At 34.8% G+C, this 9,647-nt stretch overlaps 1 protein-coding gene across 1 annotated transcript in view; it reads left to right on the forward strand.

Moving 5' to 3' along the window:
• FAF1 (Fas associated factor 1) overlaps window positions 1-9,647 on the forward strand; it is a 142,010-nt gene that overhangs the window by 66,356 nt on the left and 66,007 nt on the right. Inside the window, exon 8 of the mRNA XM_065738862.1 lies at window positions 6,943-7,029. Coding sequence (XP_065594934.1) covers window positions 6,943-7,029 — 87 coding nt within the window. The remainder of the gene's footprint in view (window positions 1-6,942; window positions 7,030-9,647) is intronic.

Here is a 9,647-nt window from a genome sequence, read left to right on the forward strand (position 1 = left end):
CCTCATTGAGTTATTCAGCTTCCATTCTTCGTTGTGTTCAAGCCATGTCTGTCACGTGTCTGTGTGACAGATGTGAATCTGGGGAATGAGTCTGTGCTTACCTAGTTGGAGAGCACGTGCCTGCGTAGAATTTCTGGGACATCTGTCCTTTAATCTAATAGTTTATTTCCCTAAATGAGATGTTTTTTACTAGAGCATTGCAGTGAATTGTCTCTCTCTTAAGTTTGCTGTCTGCTTACAAATTTTCTCCTGAAAATTTTCCTGCCTTCTCCAGTATAAAATACATGATAGCAGAATAACATGTTAACTTTGCATTTGCTTATTCAGCCACTTAGTGTATGTTTCAGTAGTTCCTTGTCTCTCTTTCCTCATCACTCAAACTGAAAATAGAGTTGGATTGCTTATTTAAATCACTGACTTCCTCCCCAGATACCTGAAGTTCTCACACCACATTCCCAGCAATTAGCGGTAAAAATTTATGTACATCAGTCTCTGTTCTAGATACTGAAATTAAAGACCTAGAAACATAAGAAAATATATTCAGTGGTTTTTGCTTAGTGTCTAATGTGACTTAATTGTCTTTGTTTGAACTCTTATCAGCAAAATGTCACAAGCATCACACGTTTTTTTTTCCAGACCTAAGTTAATTTGAACAGTTATGTAATGAATTCAGCAAACCTTCTAATGAAGATGTTGACACAATATTTGCTGAGTACTACAGTACAGCACAACCCATTTTCAGCAGTAGTTTAAACTGGATTTCTGTTGTTTTGAATGCTGTTCAATGAACTGTGGGGGTGAAATTTTAAATTTTGCTCTCCTGTACATAAATATGTTTAATTATAGGAAAGTGGTGCGTGAAAAGTTAGCAGGAAATTTTCTAATGATTTTGTTATGACTTGCTGATGAGTTCTGCTTTGTATGTGGCTCATATTCAGAGGACATTCAGGTCCTCTTAACATCTTTATAGGAAGGTTTAAAATTATATATTGTTTTAAATTTCTAAATGAAACAATCTTAATCAGAGGGAATTGAGTACTCTGTTCAGTAAGTATGGAAGTTTTGGGGCTTTTATCTTTTCAGTTTTACTTGCCACAGTAGAATAAGCAAGTCATGTATTTCAGATATTGAATTTAAATCAGTTATGTTAAAATTTAAGCTGCACTTTTCTCCCGCAATAAACAGAAGTGGTTTGAAAGCTTTAATGTCCTGAGGAAAACTTTAGTAGTACAGAATATAATCTTATCACAGGTATTAAAAAGCAAAAACAATAAATGAAAGAGCTGTGTAATAAAAAATGGAATTAGTGTAACACAGAAAAGTGCAGAATCAGGACTGGCTGGGGCTGGAGGGGACATCTTCTGCATTCAGTATAGATTTTAAAATATTTATATTAGAAATAGATATGTTTTTTCTTTACATTACAACAGAGTCAATTGAGTAAATGTGCAAATGTAAATAGTTATTTCAGTACAGTGAATCTTCCATGAAGAGTTTCAGTGCAATGCAATTCTTGAGAAGCAGACCTCATTTTAGAAATAGCCTGCTTGGTACATCCTAATTCACTAATTGAAAGTGTTGTGTGAAACCTCAGTCAGCTGTTAGAGACCAATTATCATTTACATTTCTGATTGACTGCTGATAGTTGTTTTTTTTTTCCTGATAAAATGTGAAGTTTTCTCTGCCATGAGAAAACAAAATTTAGATGACTTGTTTTTGTTTTTCCCTCCTAGCTTCTTCTGTTTCTGTCCCACTTCTCAACCGCTCCTGTGGAGCTCACCTGGGCAGTAGCTTGTGGCAGGGAAATTCTCTTATCTTACAACTTTGTATAAGTAGTAGCTTTTTGGCAGTCCACAGCTAACAGAAATTACCATTTTATCTGACCTGTCTGCTCAGAACTATTGATAACATCAACAACCTTTCAGATTCACTTCTTTATATCCCCTTTAGCACTCCTCTGTGTGTTGGCACTTCCCGTGAGTTGCTGCCCACTGTCTGTCAGAGAAACTTCTCTCTTCTTAGGCTGTTCTGTTGATTATCACTTCATCTGTATCTGCTTCCTTTCTTTCTGTCTTTCTTCAGCAAAATGCTTTTGCTTACTCTGCATTTCTGCCTGGCATTGCCCTGTCCTTATCATTACTGTGCCCTGAAAATTGTGCTTGCTTGTCTTGACTAATTCTCAGTTACAATGTCAAAGTCAAGATTCTGGCTTTGCCATCAGTGCCCCATGCAACCTTGCTCTGTCTGCGTCTGATCTCATTTCTCTGTGTCCCCCAACTCACATTCCACATTCCTCACAGTCCTCTGACTTTATTGCTCCTTTTGTCTGCCTTTCATGCACTCATTTTTGCACTGTCTTTCATGCTGCCTATGTGCCTGGAACAGTCTTTAGCATCTCAGCCAATTTACAGCTTTGCATAAATTATATTTAATAATAAGACTAACAAAAGTTCATTATCTACATTATTTCAATTAACTTTGTACCTGCATAAGCAGAAAACAGCCAGAGGGAAACTATTGTTGAATTCTGTTGTTATTCTTTGTTGTGATTTGTTTTGATTCAAAGATACTGATTCAGGCAGGACACTCTTTTTGATTCAGTGTAATATTTTAATTAAAAAAAATCTGTAGGCGTTTGGGTTCTTGGCAGTAAATTTCAGATTTTTCCAGCTCAGAATTGTGAAAGTAGCTTCTTACTCCTGGTGACGCCACCAGAAAGTTGGCATTATTGTTACATTACCTGGAACAGAATTACTGCCCTGTGATTATATTTTTTACTTCATTTTATCCTTACTAATATAAATGCAGATGGGCTTTGAATGTTGCAATAATTTCATCTCTACAGAGGCTATCTACTATGCTTAACCCTGATTTTAAAGCAACATTCTCACCTACAATAAAGTAGCAAAAGGTAAGAAAGTAAGACTGCCTGTATCTGGGAATTTTTGGCTACTTTGATATACATGTTTTTAGAACTAATTTTTAATCTGCTATCTTTGTTCTACCACCAGAGTGAATGAGTGAAGGTAAAATTTCGTGTACTTCTCCAGCATCTGGTGCAGCTGCAAGGCAAGAGCATTCAGCAGCAATTACACATACTTTTCCAAGTAAAAATGCATCCAAATTTATTTATTTATTGTTTTAGTAGTTGCTTTGATACTGTTCACAGCTGAATGGGGGAACCAAGTAAATGTACCTCTGATTTGTTTTTCAACGGTTTGGTATATTCCAGAGATTATAATCTGAAGGGTGGCTGCCATAGCAATATGCCAGTCACCATGGTATCTCCACATCATGTAAAGAAATTCTGGGCTACACAAAGACAATGCTGCCAATTAGTATTTCTCACTGATCAAAGGTGGGGGGCCAAAAAGTTTGCCAATAAATGTAGCTCAGTGGACAGCACTGAAAGTTAGTTAGCTTTGCACAGTTATATAGATTTCAGTAGATTGTTTGCTGTCAGATTTCTGACAGCATCTTGAGAACTTTAAATACAAATTTAATAGACACTAAATGCAAACGGAATGTTTTTCAGTTGCGTGCAGAATATTGACATAGGTTTTTATTTTGTAGATTTCCTGAATAAGTGATTTATGGTTCTGCTTATAATGAACCATGAGAGCATTTTCCTCCTTACTTAATATTTAAACTGAAGCTATTAATGAAAAAAAGAGAGTTTCCATAGTTAATCGGTAAATACTCATAGTCTCTACAGCTTTTGCACTCTGCTATCTTCATACTATTGTAATTATCAAATAAACCTAAAATGAAATCATTATTTTAAAGCAAACCTATTTTATCTAAAATAATTGCTTGTGGCTTGTTGTTTGAAAGAGGGCTACTTTGGCATGGCTTCAAAATGCAGTTGTGATCTTAACTCGGGCAGTTTGTTTAACCAGACATTACTCTGATAAGTTTTACATGGTCCCCTAGCCGTCCAGGCCTGCCTAGAACAACTCGTTTATTCTGCGACGAGTTGCTCAACAGATGTCATTCTGGTAGAATAATGCAGCAGAATACTTGTGCGTTGGCTAAAATTACTTCAACTTTGATCACTTTTGTTCAGCACATCAGTCTGGCATTGTGCTTTATACCAACATAACACTTTACCCCGAGCATGCCTTTCAAGCTTAGAATAGCAGAGGAATGTTATTGAATTCAGTGCAGTTACAGATGAGTTAATGAAAGAAGGGAAATACTGTTTTTTTCATAATGCCTTTCTGTTGTGATTTGGAATTAAAATGGAATTTGAGGAATGTGACTTCTGAGTTATTTATTTTTACTTCTGAAGGGTTTTTGAAAGCAATATAATGTAGTTCTCTTGATCCTGTTTCTGTAAATAAATTTCACTTGTTATTTTGAAAGAGCTCTTTTTAGAATTTAATAATGAGAAAATAAAATTAATAAGACTTTTTTTTTTTTGCTGTATAACTGCGGAGCAGTTATCTCAGAGATGGTTTATCCTGGTATTTACTGAAAAAAAAATCTAAAAAAGCAAGAGCCATATTCTGCTGATCACAGCTCAGTATTGTTACATTTTGATGGGATGTTGTGGGGTCAGTACTGAGTAATGACATCTCTTTACCTTAATACCACTGCAGAACAAATACTGCACAGCAGGCTGGCTTCTTGTTAAGCAGCAATGAAGAAAGGCTGTTTGTTTTGAACAGTAGGAATGAGATCATATACCAAGTCCATAGAGTCCCGTCTTCCATAGTTCCATTTTTCACAAGTGCTTGTGTGTAGGCATACACATATACACACAAATATACCATAAGTATGTGTAGTCAAAATTGATCTAAATAAATGTATTAAATAATGAAGCTATATTTGTATTTTTTAAAAGCATGATGTGCTTACATTTGAGATTGCACTGATACAGAGTGCCCTCTAATTACTATACTAACAAATACTTCAGTATTCTCTGTCTAAAACAGAAAAAGTTCTTATTTCATTTTTTTAAATGAAAATAGAGTTCCAGATCAGATTCTCTGCAAGAACACCTGCACAAAAGCTATATTAAAATGAAGGAATGAAGGTTATGGGGCATGTATGTATCTATGTGATTTGCCAGTTTCTTGATTCTTAATCATCCTATGAATTTAGAGATAAACAGAAAATCCAAAGCAAATGCATGTTAGGATACTGAGATATCCAAATAAAGGACCCGATATTAAAACAAAGCCCTTTTTTTCCAGTCATCAGTACAGAATAGCACTGACAACATTCAACTGTGTAGCCTAGTTAACACTGATAATTCATATTCTCATCCCAGTTATTAAATCTATCCAGAAATACGGCACATTTTTTCCCTGTTCTTACTAAGGGGCAATTTATTAGTATGGAAAAAAGTCATGAGAGTAATAACAGTAATTGCATGGTGGATTTGAGAATTGGTGATACAGTGCCTGGCTAGGTGTAGCACCATACTTCGAGTTTTCATTCTGTTTATTCTTTGTACTTTCTCAGTAGTATTTCTCTGGCAAACCTGTGCAGCAGTGCCTTGAAGGGTCTGTTGAAGAATATTGTCCAAATCAACATCTGTGACAGCAAATGTGTGCTCCCTCTTAGCTTATTTACAGTGCTTAGAACAATGATTTTACCACTTAGTGTCTGCACATGCATTTCTTAACATGCTTGAACTATATGCCTAAAAAAAACCCCAAAAAACGGTGCATGCAGCATTTTCCTCTAAGGATTAAATCAGAGAAAAAGAGATTTGTTACTATTTTGTTTAGACGAATCTTCTGCCAGATGTTTGCATATAAATTCTGTATTAAAAATAGATACCAACTTTAAGGGAACTTAAAGATGTGGCATGTGGTTGTATTTCTGTGTTATGTTATTGTGTATTCTGTACTCGCATTTACTGTAATGGCAATTAAATTAAATTAAATACATGGCTGAGGTCTTTACTTGGAAATGCAAGTAGGTCTGTAAAGGTAGAGGAGGGCCATGTGTTCCTATGTAGCACCTGTATAGAAAACAAAGCAAAACCCAGCACTGGTCACTGTAAGCCTTCCATTGGTCACAGTTCTGATCTGGTGGGGCAGCGTTCACGTGTGCTTGTTACTTCTGCAATCTTTATATTATGGTATAAGATATTATTCAGAATTTGAGCTACCTCAATTACAAAAATTATTTTCTGCTGAATAAATAGTCACCATGAAGTCTCTGGTGGAACATTTTTTTTAATATGTTAACTGTTTGAGGAAAAAGTTTTATAATTCTTGTGTTTTTCATTTCTATTTCTATTTGAAATCTTCAATACTTTCTCCATTTTCTTCCTTCCTTTCTCTTTTCCTTCCTCCTATCCATCCTTCCTTCTTCCTTCCTGATAACCGTGTGGTCATTAATTGTAGTACCTTATACCTGACATATATATCTATCTCTATATATAACTTGATAAAAATATTTATGTAAAAGTGAGTTTACTTGCTATTTGTTAAAAAATATTTGAAACGTGTTGTCAGTTCTTGAAATCTGATTATTAATTTGAATTTTTACATTTAATACTGTCACATCTACTTTTAGATCCCATTTAATAAACTTACACAAAAATATTTTATTTCTTTCTGAATGAATTGAGGTGTGAATATGAAAAATTCAGGTAAAAGCAACGTACATACACTAATGAACACTAACTACTTTTACCTTCTCAGTCCCTTTAGGACATTCATTACATGGTAACACTTCTTACTGTGAAGAATTTGTATTTTAATTGTTTTGCAGGTTTATCTTGCTTCATTAATAACACGTTCTGAGTGGTATATTACAGATGGTTTTTCTTTAGCATGGTTTGTTCAAATGCTTTTGGTAGCACTGTGCTTGAGCTATATTTTCAATAGGTAATTGGGAAAAACTCATAAAGCTTGGAATTATGAAAGTGATGCAGTTTGCTTGTATGCTTTTGACTGTACAAGTTCTGGTTTTCTTTACCAGGTAAAACGGAATGTGTACGACCTAACCAGTATCCCTGTCCGTCACCAGCTGTGGGAGGGCTGGCCTCCTTCTGCCACAGATGACTCAGTAAGTAGCTTTGGTTCTCATTTCATTTCTTCCTACAAACAGCCATTTTTGCTTGAGTGATTCTCATCAAAATCCAGTCATTTTCATTGACTTATATGCAGTAATGTTATTTATTATACATACTTTAGAGTTATTTCATGGAAAGATTCCCTATACCAGAAGAACCATTAGCGTTCACTGTATGCTTTGGACTAGAAGGTTCAGTGATCCTAGGCTAAAACAAAATTGCACATAATGCTGTTGAAGTTGAAGACAATTATTGCAGTGTTTGAACTGAAAGAAAAAAGAAACTAACATGTTTACATGTATTCTGAGCAGACCGTGTATTTTTCTCTATTTTGTCCATTAAGTCATGAATTCTTGCATCTAGCATTCAGTAGGTAGGTTGAAATCAGTGAAGGCTGTCTACTTTGGCTCTTGCAGAACCAGTAAGAATCTAAGAATTGCATTTTGAAATAGTAAATATATTGCATGCAAAGGTATTTCCATTTTCAAACGCATTTTGCAGGTTTTAGTTTCACCATTATCTAGAAATGGAGGGTAGTATTAACTAAGATCAGTGTGTATGCTCAGTGACAGAATTAAGTTAGCAGGGAACTGCCTACAAATCCATGAAACCGTGGGACTTATGCAGAATTCAGTGAAATATTTGACTTCATTATGTGGTTGCCCCTACAGTGATATTTTACACCATGTCTTTCAGTTTTACTCAGTTTTTTTCCTGGTAGTTTATTCCTGTTTTCAGCTAGTGAGGCTCACCCTAGTCTTCAAATAAAAGCACCTAAAACAATGAAATAATTACATAGCTACGCTCTCTGTAGATTTCAAGATAGCGGCCTGAGAAGAATATAGAAAAAAAAAAGTATTTTTATTTTTTATGGATTCTCTGATTTAAACTAAGGATTGAACCTACAGTGTTCAGTAGAGTATTCTACAAAATGAAGATGGAAATTGGGCTTTGCCTTTTCTGTATTAGCATTATCTAAGTTATCATCATCCTTGGTGCATTACTTTCCACTTCCTTGTCCCTTTCTATTCCACCTCTTGTAAAGGAAGATTTCCTGTTTGTGATTGCTGCTTTTTTGCATTTGGTAAGGGATTTATACAAATAGTTAAAAAAAAAAAAAGAAGCAAAAATGGCCTGAATTTCAATATAATTGGTAAAAGCCTGTGGCAATGTTTGCTGAAACAGTAGTTAAGTTTCTGAGAGGTGAGTTAATCTCTATCCATGTATTCAAGGGCATATATGGGAGGATAGATATAAGATCTGAAATAACAGCGTGGTGTCATGTGGTAATTACAGTCTTTGAAATTTGGATCCATTTTAACGTTTTATTAGTTTACATTAGCCCAGAAAAGAATTGGAAACTCAACCCTTCTAATCCGTTTTCCCACAGCAGCTGGGGGAAAAAATACAGGAAAACCTTTCTTTTGAGTAGGATACCTCACATATGCAAAACTCATAAATCTGTTTTAAGTCTGTTTTTACAAGTGACATTGTTGCAGGTGAATTTTTCCCCTTTTCATCTTTAATGAAATCGGTGAACGTTGAGTCATCTGCTCCAAAGCAGGAGAGTCCTCAAAGCTCTCTGCTCAAGTCTGCTGCAGCTGAGACTCGTCAGCTGTGTAAACAGATTGGAATGTGTTACCAACAAAAATATAATTAATTTCTGTCTAAAATTAGAGGCCGTGGCTTACTATTTATAAAGATTTAATGCTTGCAATGACTATCCGAACGTTTTTCCTTTGCAAATTAGAAATAGTAATAATTACTTTATTAATAAGTAATGATCTCTAAATTTCAGTGACTGATTTTTTTAAAACACTTTTCCCATCTTTTTTTTGTTTGCTGTATTGTGTAGTACACAGTCGCAATTAAAGAGTTAAAGACTTGATTAAAATACTTTTTCATTTACTTTTTATGCAGCCTAAGAAATACTTTGTAATACCACAGGAGGTTTTTCTGTGCAGTTCTCGTTAACCTTTGGCTTAGCAAACAGGACAACTAAATAGACTTCACATAATTGGATTCCTGTATCATCTCAAGTCTCTCATGAACCTGACAGACTACAGTCTTCTGACATTACCAGGAAATTTACTGGAGTCAATAGTCATTTAAAACATTGTTGCTTCATCTCCCCTCAGAGTTAAGATATGTTGTACTACCTAATGAAATATGGGATACTGTATGAATTGTCAATAACTCTTTCCAATCGTTTTTGCACACATTTACCCGGGGAATAGGTACCAAAATGTCCACAAGTAGGAGAATGTTTTCATGCTGTGGCACTTGAATTGTGAGAAGCAAGGCGTACATAGTCCGTGGAAATCTCATTTTGCCATTCAGCAAAGACTCACTTTTAGCTTTCATAGTCCCTGAATAACTTTAACACCGTGAATTATATCTGTTCTGCTCATTAAAGTTCAAACAATGTAAATGTATGAGGTTTAAATCATTTCTTTTTTAACAAGTTTACATAAGTAAAACTTTAATTAATATTAAAGATTTAATTTATCTGCTTTGGACATATGTCATCAACTGATGCAGTGAAGTCTTGAAAATTATCCTAGAAAATTAATTATAATTTGATTTATATAGGCTCATGATTTGTTCTGAA

The sequence above is a fragment of the Cyrtonyx montezumae genome, unplaced genomic scaffold (assembly GCF_038088225.1).
Source record: "Cyrtonyx montezumae isolate F1298 unplaced genomic scaffold, pur_monq_1.0 scaffold_1, whole genome shotgun sequence".
Classification (NCBI taxonomy): Eukaryota; Metazoa; Chordata; class Aves; order Galliformes; family Odontophoridae; genus Cyrtonyx; species Cyrtonyx montezumae.